The sequence below is a fragment of the Dermacentor variabilis genome, chromosome 5, assembly GCF_050947875.1.
Source record: "Dermacentor variabilis isolate Ectoservices chromosome 5, ASM5094787v1, whole genome shotgun sequence".
Lineage (NCBI taxonomy): Eukaryota > Metazoa > Arthropoda > Arachnida > Ixodida > Ixodidae > Dermacentor > Dermacentor variabilis.
The window spans coordinates 76,077,586-76,096,522 of NC_134572.1; the positions used below are offsets into that span (position 1 = coordinate 76,077,586).

The window sequence follows — 18,937 nt, forward strand, 5'->3', positions numbered from 1 at the left end:
TTGGGAACGGAGAAGTAGAACCTACATAAAGCTACATGTCAGGATACTGCATCCCACCTGTCACATTGGAACATAACCAGTCTTGATGATTGGTCAAGAACAGGCATAAACCCAGTGACACACGTAAGCAGTGGCTTAATAATCCAGTCGAGCGAAAATGACAAAATTATGAAAATCAAGGGAACCATTCAATGTCATGCACTTTTTCCATTAAAATGTATGCGTGCTTCAGAGACGGAAGAAAACGCCCCGAGGTTTCTGCTGCCATTGTGTGGAGATCGAATCTTTCTTCTTTTTTTCCAGCTCGAATGAAGCTCTAAGAGTAAGGGCGTGAAGTTATTAGTTCTAGCATGTCGAGCGGTCTGCATGTACTTAATATCACTGTGACTTTACGATCTCGTGCACGTCAACTGCATACGACCTATGGGAAACGAAAGGCCGGCATTAGTTTTTACGTATTTCCGCCTATACAGTTCCGTTCCCTCTCTATGTTTAATATCGTGTATGCAGTTTACAAAAAGTGTGCTTTTCTTTGCATCTTTTCGTTGCGGTAACTTAAAGCGGATTCATTCGTATATCTGTCTACAATTTCTTTTTAGAGAATCTTGGCTTTAACCGCCAGTTCAGTCAAGAATATAACATTACTGAACGACGGGAAGCACATCATCGGTGGTAAAGGCCCTGAGACGAGTATTTCCCGTCTTCAGAGAAGACTTAAGCAAACTGATTAAGTAAGATCTGGAGTAAGTAACAAACTACAAAGTATCCCGCCCTGAGAAACGGACAAGCAACTGCATTTAGAAAGAGGGTTGATAATTTGCTGACAATATCGAGTCAAAAAGGACATGCATTGGAGATGAAGTTGAAATGCGACTTGCGGACAGATTTGCCTCGGCATACTGAAGCACTCGCCCTATTAAAAGTGCTCTAGAACAGTTTCTGAGTAGAATAAAGACGTGGATATCAGTGAGCTTCACCTCCGCGCCACTGTAGCATCAAAAGATGAGAAGGAAGCCCGAAAACAAATTTCTCAGCTTCGCAACCTGTTTGATGCTTCTACATTCTTGGTGCATGGTCCAAGGTAAGAAGCATTAATTATTGCCTCCTTGTGAGGCTCTTCACAAATTTTTTGCACCCTGGCGTAAAAAGTTGTACGGCCAAAGAAGGGTACATTTTGGATGTCTGTTCACGATTACTTCACATGACATGACTCAACTCATTGAAAAAGTTTTGTTAGAGAAAATCATGACCCATTCCCCTCTGTGAATGCGGTTGACCAGCGAAGCTTTTTAGCACACGACACGGAGGTCACACATAATTATGAACAAAGGTACGAACTAATTTATCGTCTTGTTGGGTGGTCATCCTGACGAAAGGTACGCACACTAATTTATTGTCTTGATCGGTGGTCATTATTTCACTCGCAGTTGCAGTCACATTCCTTGATAATGTCAAATCTATGCACGTACACCGCTGGGTTGTCGGTTGGGCCGGATCGGTGTGGCATCGCAAGAGCTATTTCTGCAACACGGAAAGCGTAAACCACTTCCTTTTCGGTACCAACACATCTACATTGAAATCACCGACAACGACTACAGGGGTAGTGCCATCGAAGCTAATTCACTCAAAATGAGTAGCCATGAATCTTACGGTACCATGAGTCATTGCCTTTTTTGCTTGTTTACGGGCCTATGAGCCGCTGCTCACGGGGGTATGAGCAATTGATGGTGACAGTTTTCAACATGCTGTTCTGTAGGTTGTATGCGTCATTACAAAGAATTTAAGCACTGTTCGCTTCACTTCGCTGAGGGCTTGCAGCCTCTGGATTATGGAGCTATGAGCCATTGCAATTTTTGCTTGCTTACGGGAGTATGAATGCGTACGGGGGTATGAACCATTGATGACAATAGTTTTCATTCACGGAGAACAAAAATGCACGGACCCACAGCCATATATACCTTCGCTGTAAAATATCGGCTTTTCGAAACTACCGTCAAAACTCGCAATAAAGTTGAGACAGCAGAAGGACACATGAACAAAAGATGGCGCCAGCTGTATATGTTATCTTGAACAAAATACCGCATCACAGACATCTGTAACTTCCGTATTCTTTGTCTTTCATCAACATTTACCGTCAATTATTGATTTGTAAACAAGTTTTATGAGGTAATCGTCATGTGTAAATAAAAGATTCAGACGAATCAGAGGCTATATACCGTGTATTCACCCGTGATGATTGGCTGTAGTTATGCGTATGACAAAAAATGTCTTGAACAGCAATCAAGAGCGACTTTCAATACCCATCGACGATTTTCATAACTTCTCGTTATGTGAATCAGTCTGATATTTGCTGCCCGGTTAGCAGAGCGATATCATTGTTGCTTTCTAAACTTTGTCCTCCTGAGCGTGGTCGCGTTAGCATGTTTCTTTTTCACCTGTGGCACATTACTGAGGGCTTACTGAGAACACAGAGAACCATCATCGTCAGTATTATCATCATCATTTTATTGCACTATTTGTACGGTTATAGTTTTGCCTGCAAATAATTAGGCGGAATTAAAAACAATACCTGAAAACTTTCTACATAAGTGCACAGCGTGATAGCAGTATAAACAAAGCACTGCAGATCAGTCCACGAAGCAGACGTAAAAGACGTATGCATACTTTACGAATGCGCACTTCATATTTGTCTATGAGTTCATGAAAACCCTAGTCTAAACCTAACCGAAAAAAAAATTAATACCAATAGTGGTCTGTACATTGTATATTTCATACAGTAATTAGACAAAAAATAGGTCAGAAAAACAATAGGTACCTAACAGTTTTTATCCACCATTCATTATATTCAGCTGTGGGAAACGCTGTTACACGAATAATTCGTACTATATCATAAAACAATTCGACATATTCTGGTTAACGTAGGTTTTCTCATTTCCTGGGCGCAAATGTTCTGCTTGAACAAACGTCCTGATTTGGCGGTATCCCGTTCTCCTTTTTTCGTCTTTGCATTCGCGATCTCGATTTCCTTTACAGCTCTGAGATGCTTTATTTTTTTGAATGTATATTGTATAAGTCAATCTGATTAACTCCTCATGCAGAATGCCTGGTTGACCCATCGATACGAGTATACACTTATAATGCTTAACGAAGTATAACGCGGGACCTCTGGAAAACTTTTTTTACAACTAAGGTGTTAATGCGACTGGAAGTGTTCACAAATGTTAAATCCTAGTTTTCAGTGTATTCTGTAAAGAAATAGCTATATTATCCGCAAGAATTCACATTTCAAGTGAGTGTGGGGACTGCAAAGGGAAATAAGCAGGCAAAATTTGAAGTGTGTGTTTTTGTTAGAACGTAAATGAAAATTGCAACACCCTCGTTTCTAGCCCGTTTATAGGTGTTATAAGAAACATTAAAATGTTACCCCATACTCCTGAAAGTACCATAAACGGCAGAACGTTCATTTTTACAACAAATAAGACGATTTTTATATTCGACATGTACCGAAATTTTGAAGAGCATACCTTAATTGTGTGCTTTCAAAATAAATACTATATACAGGTCCTCATCTAATTTTTATGCTTGATACGAGCCATGTAGTTGCCTTTCCTTGGGCCCTCAGTAAAATATGCGAGCCAGAGAGTTTAGATTTCGTTGAAGAAGGAAGCATGTTCTAAGTTACGAACATTAAATGTTTAAACCAAGTAGGTAAATTACAGATTTTGAAGAAACTTAATTATTCAAGCGTTCAGCAGTGTCATACCACTGGTACCCGCAATGCACTCCAATATCCTTAAACAACTGTGGCATACACCTACTTCAAATTCTGTAAAAATAAAGGAAATTTTAACTTTAATATGCGCCAAATCTATCGCGCTATCGGCTTAACTTTAAGCATGGATAATAATTATGGAATTCTCGTTTTTTTTCATATCTTCACGCATTATAAGGAGTTTGTAATTGATTTCTACAATGTTCTGAGGGAATTACATTAGGCACCTTGTTTATATTTAGAGAAAGTAAGAGATAAGTTATGTGTAATGCGTAGTAAAATTTTGAAGTGCGTGGATTTATTACGGCCTTTGAAATAAATTATGTCTGCGAGTGCTCTGGAGCGCTATTAGTGTATTTTCTGAACGACTTAAAATTCGGCACGCTTCCGTGATGTAACTACAAATTGCACTTAGATCACATTATCACATTAAGGGAACAGAAGGAAAACGATATATGTGAAATTGGCGGGCGGCGTTAAATGCATGTGGATTGAAAACAGCCTTTGTAAAATATTCCCTTAGCAAGTGCTCGAGATTATTATATCATCAACTTACGCTATATGTCTGTATACCGGGGGAACTCTACCTAGACCAAACTTAATATTTGGCAAAAATAAGGGGAACGTTTTAAGTTGTGCCTAGGCGAATTCAATGTTTCGAGAGTAATTACAGCCTGTACAATAAACTGCGTATTTAGGCGCCCTTGGTGCATATGATTCAATTTTACGAGCAGTGCGAAATGTTGCACGCCGCACTGGGATAACCACAAATGCCTCCAAGGTCACGTTTAGTGATAATGAGGGCACATCGGTGGCGAATCTCTATGCGCAGTTAAACGCGCGAAGATCAACCACAGCCATAGCGAAAAAAAATAATTCTTAATCAATTGTTTTAAGGTTTCATACTGCCATTAGGCACATTATTTTGCGGAGTCTCTAAATGAGTGTTCAAGGCGCCAACAACAAATTCAATGAATTTATACGGGAAATTTAAAGTTTAACGAGTACGGAAACTCTCACGTACCTGGCTTAATTTAAAGTGTGGGAAATATTTGCTCAACTCCCGTTTTCTTTCACAAAAGAAGCTCGGGCTTTTTGGTACATCACGTCGGAACAATAGCTTTTTTTACCCCTCCTATTCATCAGTCATAAGGGTCTCACAGTTCGTTATTTATCTGCCCTCGGTGCAGTCAGGTAAAATAAGGGGAATGACTTTAGAAATATGTAGGAAAAGTTCAAAAGCTTGTGGATTAATTGCAGCCTTCGCAATAAAATGCGCATGCTTGTGCTCTAGGGCGCTAAGAGCGTATTTTGCGAGCGGCGCAATATTGAGCATGCTGCCCTTGGATAAGTACAAACACCATCAACCATAAACGAGAAAAAAAAGTGGGACTGATCGCTATGACGAATCTGTGTCCGAATTTCAATGCCCGTGTACCAAGGACAGCGCATGCCAAATATTCCTTGCACAAGTGTTAGAATAAGTCACGCTGCTGGTATTAGTGGCACGAGCAACGAGTGATACTCTTGTTTCTTGGGCAGCACTTCCGATTCATCTCCTGAAACGTCCGGGGAGGAAATTCAAAATAAATCAGAAAAAATTTAAAAGATAGTGCAGTACAAGCTTCATCGGTTTCTTTATAGATGTGATATCAGAGCATATGTTTAGTTAGAAGTTGAGTTACTGAAGTGTCTGGAATAATTAGAATTAATTAGAAATCACTGAGATGACCGGGTACAAAATTCAAAATAAATGTGAAAAAATTTGAAAGATAGTGCAGTACAAGCTCCATGGGTTTCTTTATAGATGTGATATCAGAGCATATGTTTAGTTAGAAGTTTAGCTACTGAAGTGTCTGGAATAATTAGAATTAATTATAAATCGCTCATTACCACACACTAAAAAGCGCAGAATCGTAGACATTAGAAACCCACTTCGTGAGCACGACTTTGGCGAAATTCCTGGAAACCCTGAATCAGAAAGCAGAAGTAAAGACGTCACTAATGACGTCGCCCACACAGTGGCATGATATTTAACTAGCTAAATAATGCAAAGGCGTAGCGCTCGTCCTTGTCTTTTTTCGGCATTGTCCTCGTGTCTCCGCGCAAAGTTTTTCAGTATGCATTTCAACCAACTAGACCAACTATCTGCTCTCCTAAGTTGCCTCCGAGTTCGATTCGTTCGTTACGTTCGCCTAAAGTCAACCTAACGAACACCAACGCCGAGGTGAGAGTACCACTAAGAGACCACTAAGTAAAAGATTACGGTCACCAACCAATTTTAGCTCGTTGCTGTGGCCAAACTACACACTCCGTCGAAATCAAATTTAGCGGTGATGCGGGACATGTTACTGCAAATCTCTGTGCGAAGTAAACGCGTTTGTATCAGCTGCAGCGATAAAAAAAAATACGTGGTTCCTCCCGACAGGCGCAGCACTGATTGTGATAAAAATTAGTAGATAGCTGTACGAAGTAAGCACAGTAGTTTTATCGGCCGTGTAAACTTGTAAACATGCGCTTACTAACTAAATAACAATGATGGAATGTGTAAGCATGGCTCAACGAGAACGTAGAAAGAAGCAGACACACAAAGACAGCGCTGTCTTTATGTGTCTGCTCGTTTCTACGTCCTTGTTCAGTCGCCTTTGCGCATTTTATCATGAAGTTAAACCAACTAGCTCGTCAACGTGTTTTAACTAAATTAACCAGCATGGTGTCACGCGCGCACAGGTAAACATGAACACATCTTGCTCGATGGCAGCGGAAACTGCCTGTGAAAACGCTAGAGTTAGGAATCGCGGTGGCAGCTGCGAAACAATTGGCCTCCGTGCATCTTTCGCTTCAACGCGAACGAAACGTCGATAGCACAGCGCATACGAAGCTACCTACACCATAGAGAAATGGTATGAGTCCCCTGTCTCGCGCGCCACAGGAGAGGGCACGCATCCGGGTTGCGTTCCTTGCTCGCGCACGCGAGATTGAACCACGTTCGCCGGCTCACCCTCACACGCTTTCAGTCATACGAAACGTCACGGCGACGACGACGGGAGAAATGCTACTGGAGTGTCCATATAATTGCTATGGCAGTAAAAAAATTATGCATGAATTGTTCAAAAATTTATGCGGCCGTTTTCAGTTGCGCTTGGCAATGTCCCGAAATAACTCTATGTTACTCCAAGTTCATATTTTGCCGAAATGGGGTCCGTGTTATATACATTATTTCGCAAAAGCTTAGCGTTATGCGCCTAATCATATGTGTTGCAAGTGATTACTGAACCTTCGTTTCTTTTTCGTTTTTTTTTTCATCGTGCGAGGTTCGTAGTATGTTTCCCTGGCGGTGTACTCTGTGAACTAAAGAAGTCGCCGCGTTTATATACAGGATGATCACTTTGATGTTGTATACAATTTTTAATATTACTTGTGGCTGATAGCATAATTCTTGTCCTTGAGCTGGATTATTCGAAAAGGCAGGCTTCACTAGCACGAGAAATCGAAACACTTATTCAACTAATCGACAAACCTTTATTAATTAAGTTATGAATTAATTACCTTACGTCACGTATTGCAATTTATGAATTGTAGCCGGTGACATATCCAGAATGACGTCAGTTTGGAAGGATGCGCCTTCAAACTACCGTAACTTTGCACTGTTGTTCCAGTTACTTCTTTAACAAAACGCTCTTTCATACATTGAAGCACAAAAGTAACTGGAACGCCCATATATTTCGTTCCGCGCTTTGGGAAATAATGTATCAAAAATGTTGCCATCCTGGAAGCTTTTATAATTGCAGCGCACTAAAAAAAGTCATGAAACATTTTATTCACAGCATATGGTTTTTATCTTGTCTTGCCAAACATCTGGAACTGTCAATATTTAAGTGACCATCCATAAGCATTCATTGTTAAAACTAAGCTACGGAAAACTTTATCGTAACAGTCGCCTCCATCTGAAGTAAGAACGTTATTTTTGCACCATTTGCTTATTTTGACATATACACATAAATGGCTTATGAGCTTGTTTGGCATTGCGCTAACGAATTTAAAAGAAAAGGGCGCGCGCACATTTCTTACAGTAGATGGCTACTGCAACTTGTTGATCTCGCATGTTCTGTTACTTGACAGCCCTTGGTTGGCCTCAAATTGTTTTATGCACACGGCAAATATATAATCTTTATGACATAAGGAAAGCTATAATGTAAAACTATTCCAAACTTTCTTATTCCAATTCTGGAATCAGCCCTCCACGATTGCTCAAAAACTTTTTTGGACCACCCCCACTTCACCTGTCTGTCAAGCGACGACACGAAAACAACGACAGCTCCTCATCTGATATGACGTGTACACACTGATTATGCATGATTGGAACGAACAGAAGAAAAATGGCTATTTCTGATTCGACGCCTTTTCACCATGAGATGTCGGCTATTGGTCAGAAGTTTTCGGGCTGCACCCACTTCACCGGCCTGTCACGCGACGTCACAACACCGCGACATTTCACCGCGTCAAAGTGACGGGTACGCGTTAAAGATGTATTAATATGCCGAACAAAACTGAATTTTCTTCTGAATAGCCGCAGGCTGCCCCGTTCTGAAAGGAGTAAAAGATGGCTGCCGCCGATCGCTCAGTCACTGGCTACTCGCACCTGCCGGAGAGCATGGGTTTATTTGCGTATAATAAAGCTTTTTGCGTAACCGTGTAACATTTTCGAGTGCTTTCGGCACGTTTACGACCTCGTTCTGCCGACTATTTTTTGCTGAGGATTCGTTTTAGCATCATTCTTAAGCTTCCGTTGCATGCCACCGCTATTTTCGACCAGCCACCGCAAGCTAAGTAAGCGAAAGCGGACCAATCGCAGACACCGGCACCACCCTCTTCATCCGGTTACCGATTTTTCAGTGCAGTGGCTCGGCCCCATGGAATCCCTCTCCACTTGAGCGTGCTCCTCGCCTCTTGTCAGCCAATTAGATAAGGCAACCCGCTCATTGTAGGTAATGTTATTTGTTTTTCAAGCAAACAAAAGTGACCTCCTATGAACGAGGAGAGCGTTTCATTGGTCTGTTCAGACAACCCTGCGGGTCACCGCCAGATGCTTGCATCGGCGGTTACGCAAATTTGACGTCAGGAGACAGGAATAAAGATATATTGGGAGAGTTTTACGTTATAGGGCCCAAGATGTGTTTTATGACTTCTGCAAATTAGCTTTCGAAATGTCACTGGACTATTGAATTTTGAAATATGGGCAGCCGCTTACATTAGTTTTGTATGAACGTAATCCCCGTTGATTGATTGTCGAACGCCTTTTGTGCTTGTTCCCGTACAACAGCGAGGATCAGGCGAAAATTTGACCTTTAAAGAGCCTTTAAGGTTTGTTTTCCTTTTTCTATCTTCAACCAGGTACATCTTCGCATCTACTGATCTTACGTTCCTTACAGCCTCGTAGTCGCACCGAGCTCAAATTAATTTAGTTTAAGTAATAGTTCTTGTGGACAAAAAGAATGCAATGAGGTGGTGGGATTGAGAAAGAGAGCTAGCGGTGCCCAGAACTCGACTACCTTTTCCCAGGAGCACCAACGAGAGCCGTTGTTTTCCCTCGACTCGTCCAAGAACGAAGTGACAGTGCTGAGCTAGTAGTCTCCATTAGTCCCGGTCAGATTCTGATTTTAACCAAAGCATCTGTGCTGCGGGAGAGACTGGAAGTGACAACGTTTGAATATGACAAGCAAGTTCTTCACTACGTAAGTAATTTTTCTGAATAAATGAGAATTCTCTATATAACAGCGGCCTTAAATTTAAATTTTGTTTAATTGTAGATGGCCTCCCTGGCTTTCCCACTTTTTCTTTCTCCTCAAAGTCTAATTTCCTAAATAAGCAAGATAATTTATGAATTAAAACAATTCAGGGCTGGCAGAGACGAAGCTGAAACAGCCCTTCATTAACACATTTCTTCCATGCATGAACTAAGATAGGGCTGTTACGCCCCTTGAGTCTTTATAGAGTGCACTTTGGGCGCTATAACGTAAAGCTATTCCAAACTTTTCTATTCCAATTCTGCAATCAGCCTTCCGCGATTGGTCAAAAACATTTCTGGACGACCCCCACTCCGCCTGTCTATCACGCGACGTCATGAAAACCGCGATGACTCCCTATATGATATGACGTGTACACACGGATTTTGCATGATTGGACCGAACAAACGAAAAATAGTTATTTCTGATTAGATACCTTTTTGCCATTAGCCGTCGGCTATTGGTCAAAAGTTTTCTAGCTGCACTGACATCCTTGGTGCCTGTCACACGACATAACAAAACCGCGAACACTCCCGGCGTCGAAGTGACGCGTACGCGTTAAAGATGCATTAATATGCCGAACAAAACTTTTTTTTCCCGAATAGACGCAGGCTGCCCCGTTCCGAAAGGAATAAAAGATGACTGCCGCCAATCACCTATACACTGACTACTCGCACCTGCCGGAGAGCATGGGTTTATTTGCGTACAATAATAATTCTTGCGTGGTCATGTAACGTTTTCGAGCATTTTCGTCACGTTTACGAAATCGCTCTGCCAACTATTTGTTCCTGAGTATCCATTTCAGCGGCATTCTTAAGCTTCCGTTGCACGCCGCCGTGATTTTCGACCAGCCACTGCTTGCTAAGTAAGGGAAAGTGGAGCAATCGCAGACACCGGCACCACCCTCTTCATCCGGTTATCTATATTCAGCGCGCTGGCTCGGCCCCATCGAATCCCTCTCCACTTGCGTGTGTTCCTTGCCTCTTGTAAGCTAATAAGATAAGACAAACCGTTCAGTGTAGGCAATATTATTCATTTTGAAAGCAAAGAGAACTGACCTCCAACAAACTAAGAGACCGTTTGATTGGGCTGTTCAGGCAACGTTACGGGTCACCGCCCGATGCTTGCGTTGGTGGTTACGCAAATTTGACGTCACAAGATTTGGAATAAAAACATAATGGAATAGTTTTACGTTATAGGGTACTTTGTTTGAATATTTGAATTGGCGGCTGTCTATCGTAAAATCGACCTAAACAATTATTAGACAAGCCGAAATTACTTTACAATTGAAATAATTTAGAGTGTGAATTCTTCCCAACTATACATTTGCACAGATTAAAACGAGCCTACGGCACCAAGTCATAAACTGACTGATTAATTAAATTAAATTATGGTGTTTTACGTGCCAAAACCACTTTCTGATTATGAGGCACGCCGTAGTGGGGGACTCCGGAAATTTCGACCATCTGTGGTTCTTTAACGTGCACCTAAATCTAAGTAGACGGGTGTTTTCGCATTTCGCCCCCATCGAAATGCGGCCGCCGAGGCCCGTATTCAAGAAACTGATTGAGAAGGGCCTATTGCTGTAAATTTTAGATAAGAAGTGATTATAAAAAGAGATATCCTACTCTGCTCGGAATTGGACAATCTCAGTCCTTGAGCGAATATAATATCCAGATAAACTTAAAAATATTTATGTGTATTTATAGGCATCACATCATCGTCGACCTAAGAATGTGCTCTGACGCCCTTCTTCAGTTGGCATAGGATAACAATGATTCCTTCTGCAGATGAATGGCTCAAAACTGGAACAAGAGCTCTATCATGACCCAAAAGCACGTTCTGCTGTCCTCTTGACGCGTAGGCCGAGACTCAGGCTGGTAAGTGTGAATGTCTTTCCAAGTGTACACGGAAAATGAAAGGTTGCACCTGGAAGCGTGTGCCATTTGAAACTATTAGGTGCGTGCAGTTCTTTCGATCGCTACCAATTTACATGCCTTCTCTAGAAGCATAACGCGAAATAAAACTCGAAGACAACGTAAAAATGAAGTTACTAGCCAACAGACTATCAGAGGACACGGCCGTTTTAAGCATGAAATGCTTCTAGCTCCCGTTGTCGGCGACTTTCAGGTAACCTTGAGCCAAAAGCCAGAGCCGTTATCCGGGCAAGTTGCGGCAGCAAAACAATATCACCCTGGCAACCATTCAAAACTAAAAAGATGCGGTCTCTGGCCCCCAACTTTTTGTACAGGACCGCATTACATAAGCTAGTTACTGCTCAAACAAGTTAAAAACATGTTGCTTCCAAATGCTTCCTAATGCTAATTTATAATATCGCTCAAACTGTAACTTCTAGTACGCTGAAGCTTTATTTGTCATTTCCAATAGGCGACGTTCAAAAGGCAGATACATACTACCATACACTTCACTGTCATCTTTTGACGTTGAGACAAGGTTGCCTGTGCTCTTTTGAACGCCAGCGGTCCGCGAGTTCAGCGGCGTGGATTTTGCGCCGCCCTGAGAGATGGCGCCACGCTAAGTGGCGCCTCCTTGAAGTGCTTTTCTTCTTCTAGCTGGGCAGCGTCCATATGGACCTGTGCACAGTATGTCGTGGTGCGGTGTGGTGTGGGCCGTTGCGAAGACGCACTGCAACGATTTTAAGAATGTGGCTAGTATGATCCCCAACTAATTTGCTTTGTCAGATGTCATTTCATGCTTGCATCTACTCTCAATTACGGGAGAGCCAGCAATTTTTCAAGCGAAGCTCATATTGGCTCACAAGTGGCGTTGTTGTGGTCACGCAAATAAAGCCCATTTGCCCCCTAAGCAGAGCAGCTGCGGGAAAGAGCGGTTCGATGAGTTGACAGTGGCGCAGGCTCCGGAGCGTGAGTCATTGGCGAGGATTCCAGCTGCATAGGCGCGCGCTCCTGCCATGCGCGCAACCAATCAGAGCCGTTTCGCTTCCGCCGGGGAGGGAAAGGGATGGCAAGGGTTTCGTGCGTGCTGCACCGGCTTAGTTTCCGTTCAGTTCAGTTTCCGTTCAGCGGCGGCGCGAACTCGCCCGTGAAAGGGCTCGCCGTTGGAGCACCGATTCGCTTCGTCGGAGTACATTGAACCCTTAAAGGGCTAAATAAACTAAAAGGGCTAAATAGACGTAGCGTGAGCGCGCGCACACGTTATGTCACGTTGGCGAGAACAACAGCGTCTATAGTTCGACCGATGGTTCGACGCACTGGCGCAGCCAACCTAACCGGACGCTGCCAACGTGCTCCGACACGTCCGGCGTCAAGTGACACTCGCCCGCGCGCTGATAACATCAGACTATAAACGCGCCTTCAGAGCTGCCCTAGCCCAAGCAATCCGACAGCAACGAGAAAAAGATCCCGAGCTGAGGGAGCAGGAGGCCGAAGTAATCGGGTACCGTTACCTGGGGGTTACTTCACCCTCATGAAGGTCAGGTGCACGCAGGACGAGCTTCGCTTACCCCCCTTACCGGTAGGGGAAGCTTTGGTCATTTTTTTGTTGCTATAGCAATTGCATGGACACTCCAGGCTCATTTCTGCCGTCGCCGTCACTGTGAGGTTCCGCATGAGTGAAAGCACAAGAAGGTGAGCCGGCGAACGCGGCTCTATACTCTTGAATATATATATATATATATATATATATATATATATATATATATATATATATATATATATATATATATATATATATATATATCATGCGCAGCTGTTTTATTTCTTTTGTGAATAAGTCATTTGCTAGGAACATTGTTTCTGCACTTAGGTATCTCGCATGTGCGAGCGAAGAACGCCGCCCAGATACGTGGCGTCTACTTCGGCCCTACGGCGTTGACCATGCGAATCACGGACGCCGTAGTAGACGCCTTTGGCGGGCAGCTCAGGGACGCGTTGCCGGCGCTCGTTTCGTCTTGAAAGCGACCTGCGACGTGGTCATAGTGCGCGCCAGTGCAGGCCTCATCTTCAAAGCGATCTCCGATGTCTGCAGAATGCACATAAAGCCGAAAGCTTCGTATGGGCTGTGCCTTCGACGTTTCGCTCGCGTTGAAGCGACAGATGCACGGAGGTCAATTGGCTCGCGGCTGCTGCAGCGATTCCTAACTCCAGCGTTTTCCCAGACAGTTTCCGCTGTCATAGAGCGAGATTTGTTCATGTTTACGTGAGCGCGCGTGACACCAGGCTGGTTAATTTAGATAAAACATGTTGACGGGCTTATTCATTTGAGTCCATGATCTATAGAATGTGTAAGCGCGACGGAACAAGGACGTAGAAGGAAGCAGACACACAAAGACAGCGCTGCCCTTGTGCGTCTACGTGCTCGTTGAGTAAAGCTTACACATTTTAGCATTGTTAATTTAGGTATAGGCGAATGTTCACAAGTTTATACGGTTGATAAAACCACTATCCTTACTGCCTACAGCTATCTACTAATTTGCTATCGCAATCGGTGCTTCGCCTTTCGGATCGAACTGCAAATTTTTCATGTGTTTACGGCTGCCGCTGCTTGAAAACAGACATTTATTAATTGAGTGTTTCTTATATATATATCTATATTTTTTTCTTTTTTTCTCGTGTTTCAATCCCGTGAATTTTACTTTGCATTGTATACGCGTGACAAGAACATTTAACTGTTACATACTCTTTCTTTTGTTATTGTTCTGTTTTGTCAATTTATTTTTTCTCTTTGACCTTGATTTTGCTCCCCCCCTTATGTAATGCCTTCGGGACTTTAAGGGAAAAATAAATGAAATGAAAATGAAATGAAATTTTCACAGATTTCTAATTGCAAAAGCAGCGTGGTATTAACAGTTATCTCTTGGTATGCCATACGATAAGGTATGTCCGACGACCTCGGCAAAGCGCTGAGTGTCTGATCACCAATTTTAGATTTTCTCGCAGTGAACTCACACTATGCTTAAATATATGTATGTCCTTCAGGCACAGCAAACAAAAGTATCCTTCTCATACATCTGAGTTCTCTGAAGAGACCACTGGAAGCTTATCGCAAAATTTGTTTCTGATTGCAAATGACTAAGAAATTTCCCTAGCAATAGATGTATTGCTGCCACCTGTTTCGTTAGTGGCGTTTTCTCCTGGCCTTATAGAGAAACTCCAAACAGCGCTGTGCTAAAAGCAGAACACTAATTTTGTGCTTTTCTGCTCGACCAAAGTGTAAAGGCTATTATATAAGGCTCTCTTAACCTGCTCCATACGTACATACGAGTCTGAAAACGTCGTCTCAGGCACTGATTAAGACCGTATTTTTTCTCCGGATGCGAAGGTCGGAATACTCAGTTCGACCGAACGTATACAGCCTTCGGTCGTCAACATATTCGATGAGGGAGATGCAGTAAGCCACGATATAGTACCTCTTGCTGCAAGCAATGCTGATGTCCATTATGAAGGTTAGTTTTCACCTTTTCTTCCTTGTCATCGTTTGCTATAGTCGAAGAGTTTGACCTTGGCGTTATTATAGAATCAATAAAATCTTATATGATGTTATTATAGATCTTACTATAAAATAAACATATAAAATGTTATTATAAGATCAATAAAAAATTTCATTTTTGCACCCTGAATGTGCTAACACGTCACTGAGGTTTAACTAGATGCCCAATTTTCGACGCAATCGCTGATCCATCACTATCATCGCTCGCCTAATGCTGCTGAGCCGAAATATATATATTAGAGGCAATATCGAAGTTTTGCCCTGAATGAGATGCAGTGACAGCGATAGCTATTATAGTAGCGACTACAGTGACAGCTACGGAGTGTTGGAAAGACGTAGTCAGAAAACAGCGCGAGATAAGTGAAGTTTAAGATTCAGTCGTCTGACCTTTACTCTCAATAAGCGCATTAAAGATCCGAAATGCGGCGCTACTGAAATTCACTTTATACACTCGTATGTTGACGGTCATCGCTCTTCTCAACCATCGGCCTTTTCTCTCATGCAATGGCGGATTTTTACATGTTAAGATTTATTGCAAACGAGCGATCAGCATGCACTTTTAGAAAGTTCAGTTCTTGTTTATACTATCACACGTACTGCAGAAGAAAAAATACAAAATAAATACCTTTTGACAAAAATTAAAGTCGGGGCCAGATCTCGCTCAGGTGCAGTCCATGTCTGGTTTACAAAGAAAACATAACGCATACCTGCTTGACGTTGTAGCAGCGCATTGGCTTGGCTCAACTTGGAGATGTAGCCAGCGTTTTACCCCTTCAGTATCTCAGCATACATGGATTGAATATGATATGAGATGCAGTGCTGCCTGTTTGCCACTATAGGATTTATACCACGTTATACCTTTCTCTTTCAATGTTCCACAGGCACTGATCTTTCACTTGACACCCACAATGACACTTCGCAAGAATATTTATACAGAAAGCTCGAATCGAGGTCTGGAGGAAGTACATGTAAGTCTACAACACCTCTGAGCAAAAAGGTTCACATAAATTTTATTATCTGTCTGAACAAGGATGACGAATCAGCGAGACAAAGCGAATCAACAATAAACAACCATATATTGTTATGTCTGTTGTTTTGTTCAAAAACAATAGCACACGTAAGAGCTAGCAAAGCTACCTTGGATCTCCATGCAGCGCTCAGTTCATTAAAGTGCATTTACCTGGAAGTTGCCGGATGTATAATGAAATAAATCGAACAAAAATCCACATTACTTACATAAAAGAAATAAGAGAAAAATACGTCAGATTGTGAGACACCATCTTAAGTGTCAGGAATATCAAAACCCACACGCTCTTCATCTACATCATGTAAGGCTTATAAACAAGAAGCGGTGCTTCGTCATAAACGTCATTCTTAATTTTCCTGCCCTTATTGATCTCACTTCCCAAAATTCTATCAATGTCGTCATCAAGAAATGAAGTCAGCGTCAAACATTTAACTCAAGTCATCCCTATCTTTCTCGTCATTAGAAATTTTGATGTGCGACGGCGGTGACAAGTTGTCAACACTTTTGTGATAAAATCCATCACTTCATTTATTCTATAAAGAACAACGTGCTCCATAGCGGATTCTCTTTTTCTAGATTCCTGATAGCGAGAGAGAGAGAAAGTAAAGACATGGATATTAATTATATTTTGTTCAGTTTGCTGTGATATGTGAATTTGTAATGATGATTTATGATGCTTGCCGAGGGGCAAATGGCGATTAAATGTGTATGGCACAGAGATGTAGGACCCATATCCAAAAGTATTAAAGCGTTTTGTGCCCCTTGTGCGAGAGCTACGCATAGTCACTCAGGAAGATTGGCAGACAAATGTCGCACACCCACTGGCACTACTTACACAGTGGTCCGAGAATTAGCTTGACCAAATATAAGAAACAATTTTTTTTAATCTGTTGAATATGGTTCTGCTGCGCGTCATGACGCCGAAGAGACGACGACTAAGACTGGCGTCGTTTCAGTAGTATGTGCATGCTACTATGAGCTATTAAAATGTCCATGTGCTTTAGAGATACCTTTCAGCCGACATTATAGGCAGAAATATGTTATAATGTACTGTTTCGTTACCTAATGCAGAGAAGCGCTAACTGGCACTAATTTGTCGGTCAAATGCTCGTGCTATTCAAGCCCGAAAACCTGGTAGCCCTTACCCAGTTGCGCATGAATGCTGCTGTAGTCCAAATATAAGGAACTTGGAAGTATCAAAGCGGTTGAATATCATGCGCTTTTTTACTAAGAGGTATTTGTGCTTTAGAGAAACCTTCGAGCCGAGACTATGCATACAAATAATGTGTCATGATTTATTATTTAATTAAGCAGAACAATCTCGCTCACTGACTACTTTGTCGGCCAAAACAAAATCAAAGAATGAAACCAAGGAATCAATCCCAATAATGCTTCACGTCATTATAATTTCATCCAGAATAGGTGTTCTTTCTTTCCAACTTTTTTGGACCTTGATTTCAATATTACAGACCCTCTAGACGTCACCTGTGAAACGGGCATCGCTGTTGACTCGTCATTCTGGAACTCTTTCAGCGGAAAGAAGAAGAAACTTGTGCGATACCTTGCTGTCCTCGTAGCATTCGTGAGTTCTATTATTTGCGCAGCGCAATAATTCAATATTCTACGCAACACGCTTGTAAAGCTAAACATACTCACAAGACATCATGTCACTGCATTTTTTCCCATACACGTTGCATAGGTCAATGAGAGAGAAGGGGAGCCGAGCGTCCTGATTTTCGTCAGCCAGAACCATATGTCATCAACAGATAACGCCTTCTCTGTTGGCCTCACATGGCATAAGTCAGTGTTTAACATTATAATCTAACAAGGGACATCTCGTCCCATGTGCGCATATCTCAGTGGCTAAACAAAGTATCAATTTTTCATAAGCTTTCAGCGAAATTCTGCAAGCTGACTTGCTCTGGAGCACACAAAAAAGGATTGACAGCGATCACTTGTACTATTGATGCTGGAAAAAAATACGCTCACAGCTACATTCCACGATTCCGTAAAGCTATTGGGAAAAGCAAATGCTGCTAAATACTCTGGAAAGACTATATGCCTTTCGAGAAACCTTTATGCTTGTTTGCGGAACGAAATAAACATCTTTTCTTTCTCCTTATAGGCGAACATGAAGTTTCAGACCTTGCAGGCCAACATCATAAAGCTCAAGGTCATGATCACGCGAATCATCATTTACTCGGTAAGCAAGTTTCCAAGCTACCAAAAAGACGTGCGGGAAGATCGTAACGCACCGTATGACGACATGCAGGGGAACGCCTCTACAACCAACACCACTACAACGAAATTACTTGTACAGCGAAGCATTTCATTTCTCCCGGCAGAATAACTATCTTTCGTGTGCACTGTAAGCTCCTCTACCAGCGATGGTTGCTCTGGGAGATATTTGCCTGCGCAACGAATAGTTTAGGCATCCCCCAACGACTATGTAACTTTACAGCGAATGTCCCTAGCGGTGCCTCCATTGCCTTCCGCAGCCACCACTGAACTGCGGACAGTGCAAGAACTAACGGCGTGCTTGACGAGCCTGCCGATCAAAGCTAGTATTTTAGTGCGGATGCAAAGCTCCAGAACTCGATTTACACGCCGTATCTTGCAACACAGTATATAGCGTGCGTGACGGCTCACGAATACGTCGAAGTTGACGAGGAGCGTCAGACCCTCAGTATTGAGGTTCGACGATGTCGTCGGAGCCAAAAATAACGGGAAAGAGGAGAAGATTGGCGAAGGCGACAATAATGAAGCGTCTGAAGACGAAAAAAAAATCACGTCAATGGTGGCAATAGCGGCGTCTGACGCACTGAAGATGCACCTTGCATCACTCCCAGGTTTCACTGTGTGAAACGTGGAAGCGTAAGTGCG

General features: G+C 42.4%; 1 protein-coding gene across 2 annotated transcripts in view; it reads left to right on the forward strand.

The window, feature by feature from the left end:
* Positions 1 to 924: 924 nt before the first annotated feature.
* Positions 925 to 18,937, forward strand: part of LOC142582827 (venom metalloproteinase BumaMPs1-like) — a 42,719-nt gene continuing 24,706 nt past the window's right edge. The window contains exons 1-7 of one of the 2 annotated variants that reach the window (XM_075692886.1): positions 925 to 1,081; positions 9,335 to 9,507; positions 11,349 to 11,438; positions 14,860 to 14,983; positions 15,909 to 15,995; positions 17,524 to 17,636; positions 18,180 to 18,257. In XM_075692886.1, coding sequence (XP_075549001.1) covers positions 1,003 to 1,081; positions 9,335 to 9,507; positions 11,349 to 11,438; positions 14,860 to 14,983; positions 15,909 to 15,995; positions 17,524 to 17,636; positions 18,180 to 18,257 — 744 coding nt within the window. In that variant the 5' untranslated portion in view covers positions 925 to 1,002. The remainder of the gene's footprint in view (positions 1,082 to 9,334; positions 9,508 to 11,348; positions 11,439 to 14,859; positions 14,984 to 15,908; positions 15,996 to 17,523; positions 17,637 to 18,179; positions 18,258 to 18,937) is intronic. The other variant, XM_075692887.1, reaches the window with a different exon arrangement.